The sequence below is a fragment of the Gigantopelta aegis genome, chromosome 8, assembly GCF_016097555.1.
Source record: "Gigantopelta aegis isolate Gae_Host chromosome 8, Gae_host_genome, whole genome shotgun sequence".
NCBI classification, from domain to species: domain Eukaryota; kingdom Metazoa; phylum Mollusca; class Gastropoda; order Neomphalida; family Peltospiridae; genus Gigantopelta; species Gigantopelta aegis.
Window position 1 is genome coordinate 36,824,189 of NC_054706.1, and position 15,430 is coordinate 36,839,618.

Below are 15,430 nucleotides of genomic sequence, written 5' to 3' on the forward strand. Positions count from 1 at the left end.
AGAAGTTCATGTATGTAAGATATCGGTGGAATATTAATTTATGGTGCTTTTTCTACAAATTATGTGTAAGTGATTTAATCTACAGATAAAATCTGGATATAACTGTTTTGTTCTGTTGTTGTCTGTTCATTTGCTTTTGAGCACCACAATGCTTAATTTCATATCTGGGTTAATTTTCCATATTGTTGCAAGTTATTCTTTGCCAAACTGGTGTCATAAATCATGAGGCCTTAATAATAGTACTTGGCTTGGATGCATGACAGTGTTGTTAAAGGTGCATACCCTAGTTTTAACCTGTAATAAATGGACACTAAGTTTAGTTAATTTACAAACCTGTAACTCATTTGGATAAAGTTACAGTAGAGTGTAAGAAGAGTCTGTGACGTTATAACAGGACATATCCTTAAAAATAGACTAGAACTCTAATTAATAAACCTCTACTTCTCAGACGCACATGCATTTTTAAAAATATGAAAAATGCTATTTTTGATACTACAAACACCAGGATGACCAGAAACACTTCGGTTCTATGGAAATGGATAATCTAAAAAATAAAATATAAGTAATGTTTGATTTCAGTGATCATAAATGGCTCTAATAGTAAAAAATATGCTGTAGTGTTTAAAAACTAGGGGTCTGTCCCTTTAATGGCAAAGTATGCCAAGTAAATGTTAATAAAATACGTAAGGTCACAGTCACAGGCCTCTGGATTTCACAGAATTTGTAGTTTGTGTTGGTACCAGGTTGGCAAAATCATGGAACCAAAAGACCGTTACTTGTCATCGTATAATAATCCACCATTACAGTGATTACTTTAAACAGTTTCTGATGGGTTATGATGTTCACAGGACACAGAACTGAAATGCTTTCCATAAAATGTGAAATCCTGAGGCCTATAGTCTTGTACAGGAAATCGGGAAATGTTTTATTTAACAATGCACTCCGCACGTTATTTACGGTTATATGGCGTCAGATATATGGTTAAGGACCTCATAGATATAGAGAAGAAACCCGCTGTCACCACTTCATGAGCTACTCTTTTCGATTAGCAGGGATCTTTTATATGCACCATCCCACAGACAGGATAGCACATACCACGGCCTTTGTTTCACCAGTTGTGGATCACTGGTTGGAACGAAAAATAGCTCAATAGGGCCACCGATGAGGATTGATCCTAAACTGAGCGCTTTACCACTGGGCTACATCCCACTCCCTATAGTCATGTACATGTTTGTCTACTAGACAAAAGCAAAAATTAATGTAAAAAAACGTGATGCCTGCTTTTAACTGATCAAGTTGTGGTTTTCTTTAATGATATTACTAAAGCACATCAATTAATTTGGTAATTCTGACATGATATCTTCGGAGGAAAACCACATTTGTTCATATTTCATTAAAGGGATGTACTTTCTCACAGACAGGACAGCATATACCACAGCTTTTGATATACCAGTTATGAGGAACTGGTTGGGGTGGGGGGGGTGTGTGGACCCTGTGGGTCTGCCGAGGTTTGATCCTATAAATCCCATCTTATGTGGATACTTTATTACAATACAGTATGTCAGTGACATGTCATATATAAACATGTTTAAAATAATAATAGATACATCGACATATTTTTTCTAAAATGTGGCTTGGGTATTAGTAGCTATAACATATATCCAGGCATTGAATTTGGATTCATGGAAGCATAGAATTACACTAACTTTGCAGGCCAATATCTATTCACCAACAGTACCATACAGTCTAGTTACAGACAGAGTCACTTCCAAGAATAATCATAATTGTTTTATATGTCGTTGTACATTGTACATCTATGTTCTAATCTTGAACTTTAATAAGTTCCTGTGTCCAAATGTTGGCTTGTAATTAAAAGTTTTAAAAAGTACCCAGTCACACAGGATGGAAACATCCCTTCTATTAATAATAAAAACTATTAACAGAAATCTCAAAAGTTGAATGTTTTATTGTCTGTCATTCTATGACTGTTTAACATACAAAAATAATATACATACAAGTTCGTAAGACTAAAGCTAATCTACATATGTCCGTCTTGCATGCAGCGAGATTGAAAAGTGTGTGCTGTAAAAATATGGCACAAAAGCTATTCTTCCATGCATGCAAAAATACACTGAATATGTGGCGAATACATCACTCTTACAGATTAATAAATGCCCAAATATTTTTAGGGTATTTTTTTATCATAATTCTTTGAGTGACACTTGAACTGAATAAACAGAAATAAAAATATTAACCAACAGAAATTTAAAATATTGACTACCGTTGTGTATATTGTAGTTAACGCTGAAGACATAATTTTGTATTTACTTCAAACAATGGAATTTAAAGTTCTGACACTGAATATTTTAGCTACAGTCAAGTAAATTTTATAAAACGGTGTAAAATGTAGATTTTCCGACATGATTCAAGCAAAAAAAAGTTTATACAATTGAATTCTTTTAACATATTTTATAACTGCAACCCCAACTTAACAACAACAAAAAAGCAAAGAAAACAATTTCTAATTTAAACCTGTGTAGTGTGACACATAATATTTCATTGCTTTCATCACATCTATACCCAGCATGATTTTCTTCAACATCTTCTACATGAAGATGGATATTTTATAAACAGTTGAGAGAAATGCCTCCACTGATGAATACAGTGGGATGCTACTGTACAGTTAGGTAAACTGTGATGAAAGCAATGTGAAATATTTAACTTTTCCCAATTTCCAATTTTTGTATATAATACTGTAAAAATAATATTGTTTTTAATTTTAAAAAATTATCATGATTTATCTATTAAAAATAAGATTACATAATGTTGCATCTTGCTATAAATTTGATTAAAAAAGAAGAAAAGGCCATTCAGAGTTAAACGTTGACTATGGTTGTTGTAGTTAAAATAGTCCTGGGTTATTACATAATGCACCATCTTACAAGTAGTTGTGACTAAATATCATTTACATATTATATAAAAATAGTGTATCAAACCATGTCATTATACATAACTACTAGTATATGAAGTTATACAAAATGTTTTTGTTTTTAAATGTAGTACTGAATATAGCTTTCACAATCATAGTTCAGTCATCTACTATAATTTAATGTAAACAATTCTAAAATATCACAAAATGAAAAGAGCAGCATGAACAGTAATGGGTATGTTTGCACCCAAATAATCTTAAATATATTGATAAACTTGTACATGTTAAATAGTCTTTCTTTTTAATATTTTAAAAATGTAAAGAATGTTTGTTTTTAAAGTGATAAACCTAAAAAGGCTTATATAAAGTTATTATTTTGGTTATGAGTCTATGAGCTTATAAGAACTATAAAGTAGAATATACTGTCTCAGACACAAGTAAAACAGTTTTATATACATTGGTGTAGACTTTTAGACAAGTCTAGATGAAGTTTTTAAACATGAATCTTGATGAAGTTTTACGGTTATAGTGCCTACATAAAACGTAGAATACTACATGTATATATACAATACAAAGGTTCATGTTAATTTAATCTCATTGAATGCTTACACTTGAAAATGAGATGAGAATTATTTTATCTTAGAGAATTCATTAATTTAAATACTATACAGAATAAAAACATATCTAGCAATAACATTTTAGTGTACAAGTTTGGAACTGATATAAAACTGAAAGAAGTATAATATATTGTCCATTACCCCACCTCAAATATGAAATTCCCCTTCCCCAACTTTACATAATTTATTAAAATATGAGAAGTTGGCCAATATTTCCAATTAAGTTCAGTGACATTTTATTTATAGCTCTGCAGTATGAATAAAAATAACAATTTTAAACTAGAGTACCAGTGAGATACATCATAGCCAGTTTGATGGAGAAGCACAAACATTAATACAGTAATATGTGAAAAATAGGTCACGGTGACCTAGTTATGGTACGCAACACATACATGTAGATGGCCATCCAAATTTGTACTTTGTGCAATTTTTGATGATCGTATATGAATTGCCAGAGAAGATAGAGCTTACACAAGGATTTCTTTTAATGTGTAGTAATCCATGGAAATTGGGTCTTAGTGACCTAGTTGTGGTATGTAACAGAACACTATCCAAAGTTATACTTGCATACAATGTTTGATGACCCTATTTGAATTGATAAGGAATATATGGCCAAGACAGAACTTCCTTTAATGTGCAGTAATCCATGACGAGCAGGTCACAGTGACTTAGTTATGGACATTGCCATCCCAAGTAGTACTTGCATTTAAGGTTTGATGATCCTTATAAGGAAGATATAGCCTGGACAAGAAAATATGTGCAGTACATGCAATCCGTGAAAAGTAGGTCATGGTATTTTAAAATGTATACTGGCATTAATCCCCCAACTTCTTCATGTGGTTTGTAAAGTCATAAAAACATTGGTTACCGCTAATGGCCCTTAAAAGACGTATTTTACATTACATGCATTGGCGCATATAATACTTCAGGGCTCACACACAAACAAATTTTGGTTTAGCCAATTTTCAGATTTATGTAAAGTATTTCCTCGAAAATTATTCTAAAGTGTTTGATTTAAAGATGATTTTATTAGCCAAAAACTAAACTTGTAGCCACTTTGTATATAAATTGGCTAATTTGGCAATGGACAGGGTGAAGCCGGAGACTTTGTTTTAATTGTCTACATGTAGCTGTTGGTTTGTGTGTTTTTCTCTCCAATTTTCATCACCAGTTTTAATAAGCGAAGTTTAATGATTACAATGATTACTCTTTTTCTCCTAACGGGCACATTGTTTTGGTTACAGTATGAATTGCTATGTACAAATGATACAAAAATATACAAGACACAAACAGAATAATCAATTAGAATGGTTATTGTATCACACATCACTATGTAAACTACGTTTGTAAGCACACAAAATAATATCAGCAGCTAAGGCATAGATCTACAAATATAATCGGCAATAAAAGCAAAATATACAATAAACAAAGATTTGCAAATTCAGCAAACTTAAATATCATTATTAAAATAAAAAGATGCACTAGGCCTATAGCTTGTCTTACAAAACCAAATGTTGCTTATGATTTTTGAAGTATTTTATGACACAATGAACTGTTGTAGATTGTTATATTATGGAACTGATATTTTTATTAACCTTTTTTTTTCTTTTGTTAAAGTAAAAGACATTCTTGTAGATTATTATGGGTGGTGGAACAGAGTGAAGACATTTCTTATTTCAGGCGGACTGAGAAATTTTTTCTTATATATTACTAGTATCTAAAATAATCTGCTAAAACAGAGATGTGAAAATGAGAAGCAGATCATTTATAAACATTAAGATCCAAATTTACAAAAGGTATTTTTGCCAAGTCAAATGTATATTTAATTTTATCCTGCAACCACTGTTTCTATTGACAGAATATGATGACAGATAAAGCAAAGTCATATCCTGTTACTAGCAGGATATCATTTTTGACGTCACTCATACCCTACATTACAAAATTGCTCATTTGACCTCTAGGTCATTGTACAATGGGACTGAAATAACAGAAACAATAGCTTTTCCTCTTAATTTTTATGGTCTGCAGGATAAAGATAATAACTAAAGTACTAATCAAAATTATACCCAGGTGATTTTCCAGTCTTATATATTATTTATGAAAATCTCTGGAATAAAAACCATAAAAATGTATCAGTATTATCATGACCTGTTATGGTATTCAAACAACTGGTACCTAAAATGACAATAAATGACCTGTTACAGATAGAAATATCAGATTTATTTACGATTTTACTGCAAAACATATGTAATATGAAATAGACTATAACACCAAGTTTGATATTGAACACACCTGAGACCACCTCTCTGCTTAGCTTAGTAGTTGTGATTTCACCTGTCAAGTGTAATCAATATAAACCTGGGAGTTATAGTCTGTTCCAAATTACATATGTTTTGCAGTAAAATTGTAAATAAATCTCATATTTCTATCTATAACAGGTCATTTATTGTCATTTTTTCTACCGGCTGTTTTAATACCGTAACAGGTCATGATAATACTGACACATTTTTTATGGTTTTAATTCCAGGGATTTTCATAACTAATATATAAGACTGGAAAATCACCTAGGTATAATTTTTATTAGTACTTTAGTTAATGACATCAGATATCTGCTTTATCCTGTTCGGGCCGAATGAGAAATTCTGCTCAGCAGAGCCTCTCGGAATTTTACATTCTTACCTACACAGGATACAGCAGATATCCGACAACATTAACCAGTTATTCTCTATATTTACAATAAAGGCAGATCCTTTTTGACTGCATTTAAACTTAACGCATCTTCTAGAATAAATGTGAGATAATCACTTTCATAAATTTGGCCTCAAATGTTTTTCTGCTCATTCCAGAGTGTGTGTATGTATATATATATATATATATATATATATATATATATATGTCTACTGTCAATCAAACATTGTTTCACACTTAGTTGATTAATCTCCCTTGTTAATCAATTACCAGAGAACAACAGATTATTAACATATATTCAGCAGTATATTTTCAGCACAATATGATTCGGCAAGATCCATCATATATATAATTAATATGCACAACCTGAAACACTAAATAATGATAGTTTTAATTTACAATAATTAAATTTCTGTTACATTTATTACAATATAATGTCATCCCATTGGTCCAGACATAGCAACAGGAGTTTGTTCATATCTCGATGAATGTAAAAATTATGTCGTCAGGGAACGTCATACCTGATGACGTCATTTTATATTGGTAATTTGTCTTACTGAGTGTTATTGTTTTAACCAAAAAAATAATTCCAAATAAAATATGAACTTTTAATGTTATTATTAATAAGTATGTTTCAAATTTAATTATAAATATTGTCTGTTATTTCTTTTACGTTCATCGGGGTATGAACAAACAAAAATCATCCGCAAACTTATGTGAGAACGGCTTCACCAATTCAGTTTGCGGATGATTTTATTTTTTTCATACCCCGATGAACGTAAAAGAAATAACAGACAATCTTTAAATATATATTGGGACACTGTCGAAATGTTCTTTTTCATACCCCGATGAACGTAAAAGAAATAACAGACAATCTTTAAATATATATTGGGACACTGTCGAAATGTTCTTTTTCATACTCCGATGAACGTAAAAGAAATAACAGACAATCTTTAAATATATATTGGGACACTGTCGAAATGTTCTTTTTCATACCCCGATGAACGTAAAAGAAATAACAGACAATCTTTAAATATATATTGGGACACTGTCGAAATGTTCTTTTTCATACCCCGATGAACGTAAAAGAAATAACAATCTTTAAATATATATTGGGACACTGTCGAAATGTTCTTTTTCATACTCCGATGAACGTAAAAGAAATAACAGACAATCTTTAAATATATATTGGGACACTGTCAAAATGTTCTTTTTCATACTCCGATGAACGTAAAAGAAATAACAGACAATCTTTAAATATATATTGGGACACTGTTGAAATGTTCTTTTTCATACTCCGATGAACATAAAAGAAATAACAGACAATCCTTAAATATATATTGGGACACTGTCGAAATGTTCTTTTTTTCCTTTCCTTTTTTTTTTTACTTGAATTAATGCTTTTTATTATTTACTGCAATCATATAATTTGAAGGATTGACACAATAATGTTAGTGCAAAACATTTTTTGATGTTCTAACAAGTATGACTATTCAGTCTTGTACTAATCATTAAGGTCGACGACAGTCTCTCTTTGCACCCTTGTTTTGGCTTCGTACACAATAAATATAACGTTCTACTGTAATTTCACTTGAATTCCATACGTAAACGGTACAATTTTTCAATCACAAGATTTTCTTCGAACACATTCAGGTGTATTAGTAACGTTCAAAAAAAAAAAATTCAATATCAATATTGCATTGGAATTTGTTCAGCATTCTTAAAACAGAAACATCATGTACTCAGTTTATGGTTATTGTAAGGAGATACAAAGTGACGTTATTGGAATATTGACATCATTCAAATTCAAAATTAGCTACATTATTACAATGATTTACCACATTAAAATAAAAACTTGTCTACAAACCTTGACCCATCATAAAATTCTATAACAAGCAGACAACGCTGTTTACAGGTCGATATCTTTTTATTTTTCCAAATTCCGGACAAAATATTAATTTTAAGTTTTAAAAGATGAAAGAAATATATTATATAAAGAAATTACCTTTGGATATGTTTTAGTTATTGTGTATGAAACCAAACCCAGGGTGCGAAAAGTGACTGTCGTCGACCTTAAATAACAGGACTTGCAGCTTCTGTTTCACCTTATTTTAGTATTATGGTCACAAATCTATACAATTGTGGTTTTAAAACAAACCAACTCAGCAAGATGTTCAGAAAATTCATTTGAGGCTGTTTTTTTTAAAGACTTTTATCTATTATATTTGACATCTAAGTGAGCTAGAGCAATCCTACATGAGCAAATCTAAATAAAAAAAATAATGTAGAAAAGAAAAAAACAAACACTATGTATCAGATTGGATTGAACAAAAACATTAAATCCTCAAAAAAAATAAAAATAGTTTGAGCCTTCAACAGCAGGTGGTGTGTGAGAATGTCATTTACAATGAGCAATTCACGCATCCACTCCTATATACATGTATCCATCCATCCATATATACACGAACATCCAGCCACACATTCATTAATCCATCTATTTACATGTAAACTGTATACGTTCCATAGTTTTGTTTTGGCTAAAACACACCTCTTCTTAATGAGAAACATTGCATGTTGTTAAAACACAAGATTATGTACATGCTCAAGGAAACAATCTTGGCACAAATTATGTAAGAAATAGATGAAATAAGAAATAAAATCCATTGAAAAGTATGTGAAGTGAAACCTGAGTTAATTCTATAAAAATGAAGGACACACAATGGCAATTTCATAGATTACATGACAAGTAAGAAGTTGACGAAGTATTGTAGTTGGACTTCATTAGCGCTAAAACAATTTTATTACCTCAGCGGGCACTCATAACCTGGAAATTGAAAATCACAATTATCATACATTGGTGTAACATATAATATTATTGGCCAATTTGGTGTTTATAAACTAATAACTTTGCTGATACTAAATATGACGGCATTACGATATGGCAAACATACAAATGACGTCATATAGTTTAAAGAGTTTGAATTTTCACTTCCCAGTTTTTATTGGTAAATTTGTATGTAATAAAAGGCTATTTTAATACAATCCATTACAGATATTTTTAACAGAATAAACAGAACTAAGATTTTTGAAAATATTTGCAATCATGAATAAAATACAAAGTTATAGCAATATTCAAATGTTTAAAGTTCTTTACATCATTTCTATATAAATGTAGTCATATGAATAACAATAATAGGTTTTAGAGAAAAAACGTTGAGGTAATAAATAGAATGTTAAACTAGGTACCAGTTATTAACAAATTCATGTCCCTCATGATATAATTTTCATTTGTCACTTGCTAAAGCTCGTGACATGTGAAAATTATTTTACTAGGGACATAAATTTGATAATAACTGATAACTTATCCTCTATTTATAGACAATGGCCAACCAAATCAAACTATTGTAACATTTACCTAAAGTACTAGAGTTTCCCTTGCAGACAATAACCTATAGTTTAAAGTTAATCTAATCTAAGACAAGCAAGAAAATCATATTGTTTAAAGTTTAGCAACAATAAATAATACTATGGTACCTACAAATAAATAAGCTAAAGATAATAGGGAAGCTCAAAGGTAACAGTGTAACGTCATATGTCTGATAACAAGGGAAAATGGAAGAAACTGACTTAACATCTAGTCATCAGGACTAGCTCTGGCACTTGTCAAATTTGCCAATGGTGAATTTAAAAAACTATTGGCAAATTTTATTTTATATTTAAATGTGAATTTAAGAAATCTAAAGTCAACCCAAAAAAAAGAAGACTTTTATTAATAATAATAATTCCAAATATATAACATAAAACTGAGAAATATTTTATGCAAAACTTTGAAGTAAAAAAATGTAAATAAATTTCACCGCATTCATTTTGGTAATTTACAAATGAATGTAAAACTAAAACACTAATTCCTCTATCACTGTTAGGAAGAAAAGCAAACTTTTTGACGTTTGCAAATTAAAAAAAAAATTTTTTTAATGAGTTCTGTGGTATTCACATCACAAGGATGCTGCTTATAATGTTACTGGCCGTTATTGTTAGAGGAAACAGTATGTAGTGAAGTAAAGTCACTAGCTAAGAATAATAAAAGTATTATAAAACACTGTCCAGCAGCTGAAGAGGGGAAATAATAATTTGTAAATAACTATACTTTACAAAGAATAATCAGTCTTAAGAATGATCTTTTGTCCAATAAAATAATCAGTTCTTACAAGTCTGTATATATCGTTAATACGTTTCTTTGCACTCGTATGATGATACTTTGTTGTCTGCATTATACAAGCAACACTGTAAGGTTTTTTTCTAAGATACAACCACCATTCTTCAACTAAACCTGCTGCTTGTGTCCTGTATTTACAAATGATATCCTTCTGTTGTAGCATGTTAATGATCTGACACTGAGTCACTATGTAATGCTGTCTTTTCTAAACTAAATGACTACCGAGGTGAAATATAACAATTTTGGGATGGTTTCAATGCCGAGTTAAAAGTTCTTAAGTAGTAATTACATCACATCACTCTAAAAACAGATTTTATGGCATTAAAATATGCTGCACTGTTTAGCATACGTTCATCCAACCCGCAAGTGGTTGAGAGTTCTGTAGTATTAAAACAAAAACGTCTTGCTGTAAATCTCGAAGAGAAAGTACACTGATTCTCAAACCAAATAAAACTGTAATACATTCCAAATGTCTTTCATGCCACTTAAAAACCAACTGAGTCCACACAACACTGACATGATGATAGGTCCCCATCACTGAAGCATCAATGATCGTAGATTTTCATGGAGTATCGTGTCCTTAACATCCTGAAAGACAAGTTTGATGTTTTCAGTGTCAATGGCTGTTGTAAAATGGTGGAAGAGTGGTTTCGTGCGTTCCCTGCGGCGGGAGTCAAAACATTGTAACAAAAACGCTTTTACATCCTCTATCTTGTGAGGGTCGCCAGTGAAGTCTGGCATGTAATCCTTTATGCTCACACGTTTGACCTTCTCTTCCAACAAGTCCATTTTGTTCAGGAAGAGGATGATGGACACATTACTGAAGGATTTATTGTTAATGATGGTCTCAAATATATTGCATGATTCACAAAGTCTGTTGGTCTTGCGGTCTTCCATGAGCACCTGGTCGAATTCACTCGATGATGCCAAAAACAAGATGGACGTGATTCCTTCGAAGCACTGAAACCACTTTTGGCGCTGTGACCTCTGACCTCCAACATCGATGAAGAGAAAAGGGATGCCTTTGATGTAGATCTGGTGCTCATTAATGCCTTTGGTTGCTCTGCGGGCATGAAGGATGTCGAGTTTCAGTGGAATGTAGTTCTGAAAAAAACATGGGAGTGATGATAAATATCTTTTAACAATGTGGAAGAACAATATTTTGTCTACAGTTATTCTGAAACTGTTGTCTATAGTATTTCCGATTCACTATAAATACATAGCACAATAACTTGGTGGTGTTCTGATTAACATACGTCATCAAGCATTGTTCACAGCACATCTTCCAGAGAGCTGGACATAGCCCTGTCGTAAAGTGCTTGCTTGATGTGCCATCAGTTTGGGATCGAGCCCTGTTGGTGGGCCCATTGGGCTTTTCTCGTTCCAGTGCACCACAACTGGTATATCAAAGGCCATGGTATGTGCTATCCTATCTGTGGGATGGTGCATATAAAACTTATTGCTACTAATGAAAAAATGTAGTGGGTTTTCTCTCTAAGACTATATTATGTCAAAATTACCAAATGTTTAACATCCAATAGCTGATGTTTAATACATGCTCTAGTGGTGTAGTTAAACAAAACAATCTTTTCTCTTTGAAAATTGACTCCAAACCTATACAATAAGGAGTTACCTCCCTTCCAAATGTTATCTCTTTATTACTTTAATTCATATTGCATTTCATCTTATCCAGTGACTGATAACGATCTAGTTCTTATATACTTATACGTATAGCATAAAATAACATAGGAAACCTGACTGAGCTACACATACATGTACATGCGTGTATACAGCATCCAACGCCATATAACTGTAATTAAAATGTGTTGAGTACGTCATTAAATAAAACATTTCCTTCCTTACCTTCTTGTATACAGCAGGATATGAAATAACCCATATCATTTTTTAACAAGAGTACTGGTGAGGTACATGATACGTCCATCAGGAGTCTGATGGAAAACCATAGATATTAATGAATGTTACAGGTATGATTCATTTCTAATTATGTGAAATGTTTGCGATGGGATGGATGAACAGTTTGTTTTGGACCATCCTACTGATGATACTGTATCCATTGGAGAAGGTGCTGTCTGATAATGAAGATATATCACAGTGACTTAGTAATTGAATGTGAAATATCACCATCCCAAGTTGTTCCTACATGGGAGGTTTCATGGTTGTGTATGCATCTGTATGCAAGATATGATCTGGACATGGATTTACCGTTATGTGCAGTAGATTGTGAAAAGTAGGTCACAGTGACCTAGTAATAGTACCACCATCCCAAGTTGCTCTTACATGTGAGGTTTCATGGTTGTGTATGCATCAGTATGCAAGATATGATCTGGACAAGGATTTACCATTATGTGCAGTAGATTGTGAAAAGTAGGTCACAGTGACCTAGTAATAGTACCGCCATCCCAAGTTGTTCTTACATGTGGGGTTTGATGGTCCTGTATGCAAGATATGGTCTGGACAAAAAAACGTTAACATACGGACGGACAGACAACACTATATCATAATACGACCCATCATAGACAGGCATATAAAAAGTCAAAGAAAAGAAAAGTATCAAAAGGAAGCCATAAAAAAAAATATAGTCATTGCACCATTGCCCATTTGTCAAGTCTATGAGATAAGCAATGTTTTTGTGGGTGGGGTGTGGGTGGGGTTTTTTGTTTTATCTACATTCTGAAACTGTTTGTAATTGTTTTTATAATAAAGTCTGATATAAAAAATATATATAAAAGTACTGTAAGATTCATACTTGTATTTTAACTAGTTTTCCATTTACACAAAAACCTGACCTGAAGCAGTTTACATTTTTATGTTCTCTACACAATAATTAACAGATCTAAACAACTCATTACTGATCAGCTCATGGAAGGAAGGAAGGAAATGCTAAGTCAGCTACGAGTGCAAAGGGTTGTAAATATCTTTTAGTCGAAAAAGATGTTAAAATTTGCTTAAAATCTGGTTTTTGAGAATATGTAAGAAGGAAGGAAATGCTTTATTTAACAACGCACTCAACACATTTTATTTACGGTTATATGGCATCGGACATGTGGTTAAGGATCATACAGATATTGAGAGAGGAAACCCGCTGTTGCCACTTCATAGGCTACTCTTTTTGATTAGCAGCTAGGGTTCTTTTATATGCACCATCCCACAGACAGGATAACACATACCACGGCCTTTGATATACCAGTCGTGGTGCACTGGCTGGAGCGGGAAATAGCCCAATGGGAACACCAACTGGGATCGATCCCAGACCAACTGTACATCAAGCAAACGCTGTACCACTGGGCTACATCCTGCTACGATCAGCTTATGGTAACAAACTAAATGTATTAATAATTTACACATTCAGTCCTTATGGTTTGATACGCACAAAACAATTTTCGCATTGGCGAAAAATTGCTCACCTCATCACATGCCGATATTGCTGATTTATATTTTAAAAGCAACATTACTGACAATCTGACACTGCGAGCAAGCACTCTCCTACATAATTTCAGGAGATCAGTTCATTATTTACCATAATAGTTTTTTTTAACCATAAGCACTGCAAATTTTTACTACAATCCCAACCCTATTAACTTTGATATTACAAAATTATTGTCATGTGACACTGGTTTTCCTATTTAATACATGAAGATCATTGCTTCTCATTTATAAGAGGTCATTTGATCAATGTTCCTTGTCTGTTGTGTTACCTGTTGTTCCATTGGTTGAGCCTAGATATACATTAAACATACCTTATGACCAATCCTGTCCAGGTTGTCAAGGAAGTACTTCAAAGAATCTCCCTAAAATAAAAAAGAGTAATGTGAATTTTTGTATGAATGAGTAAGTTGTAAGTTGTAGTTATCATAATATCAACAACAACAACAACAACAACAAAAAGAGTTATATATTATGTTTGGTTGTAACAATTCCACAGTGAAATATCACTGGGATCTTCACCGACACCAGCCCTCCTGCAGGCTTTGTAGAAAACTTCTCTATCATGTGATTACAAAAATTCAAAACAATTGTCTTGAAGAGTTTAAAATGTTGCAAACCAACCAATGTCAGAAGTATGCTATGCTACGTTAATAACGTTTGCCATTCTGTGACAATCAAACGCTAGGTAAAAGTTTGTTTTGTTTTTAATTACACTATTAGAGCACATTGATGTATTGGATGTCAAACATATGGTCATTTTGGCAGTGTCATAAAAAGGAAACCAGCTACATTTTTAATTAGTAGCAAGGGATTTATTATATGCACCATTCTAGACAGGATAGCACATACCACAACTCTGATATACCAGTAGTGGTGCACTGGCTGGAATGAGAAATAGCCCAATGGGTTCACCGACAGGGTTAAATTTTAACTGCATCTCTATACAGCCCACTAATGTTTACTTACTTTATTTTTTTTCCCCAAGAAGTCTTGAGGATCCACTATTTTTATTTGAAATTATACCTACTTTGTTCTAAATCAGTTGGTAAAATTGGTGATAACCAATACCATAAAATAGTTGTGTTGTTTTCTGTTCCAGATTTAATTTTCGATTGCAGAAGAGAACAGCATATAACACGGCCTTTGATACACCAAATGTGTAAGGCAACCTAAGTTCATGACTTAGTATCTCAAAAGACAACTGATAAATCAGACTTTGTCAAACACAGAAAAATGTTACACAGTGCAATGCATAGGGCGAGATGTAGCCCAGTGGTACAGCGCTCCCTTGATGTGCGGTCGGTTTGGGATCGATCCCTGTCAGTGGGCCCATTGCGCTACGACTGGTATATCAAAGGCCGTGGTATGTGCTATCCTGTGTATGGGATGGTGCATATAAAAAATCCCTTGCTGCCAATCAAAAAGAGTAGCCCATGAAGTGGCGACAGCAGGTTTCCTCCCTCAATATCTGTGTGGTCCGTAACCATATGTCCGACGCCATATAACCGTAAATCAAATGTGTTGAGTGCGCCA

The 15,430-nt window shown here is 32.7% G+C and overlaps 1 protein-coding gene across 1 annotated transcript in view; it reads right to left on the bottom strand.

The window, feature by feature from the left end:
- Window positions 1–9,985: 9,985 nt before the first annotated feature.
- LOC121380023 (guanine nucleotide-binding protein subunit alpha-12-like) overlaps window positions 9,986–15,430 on the bottom strand; it is a 36,042-nt gene continuing 30,597 nt past the window's right edge. Inside the window, exons 2-3 of the mRNA XM_041508740.1 lie at window positions 14,209–14,259; window positions 9,986–11,554 (exon numbers count right to left, since the gene is read on the bottom strand). Of these exons, the coding sequence (XP_041364674.1) occupies window positions 10,985–11,554; window positions 14,209–14,259 (621 nt within the window). The 3' untranslated portion in view covers window positions 9,986–10,984. The remainder of the gene's footprint in view (window positions 11,555–14,208; window positions 14,260–15,430) is intronic.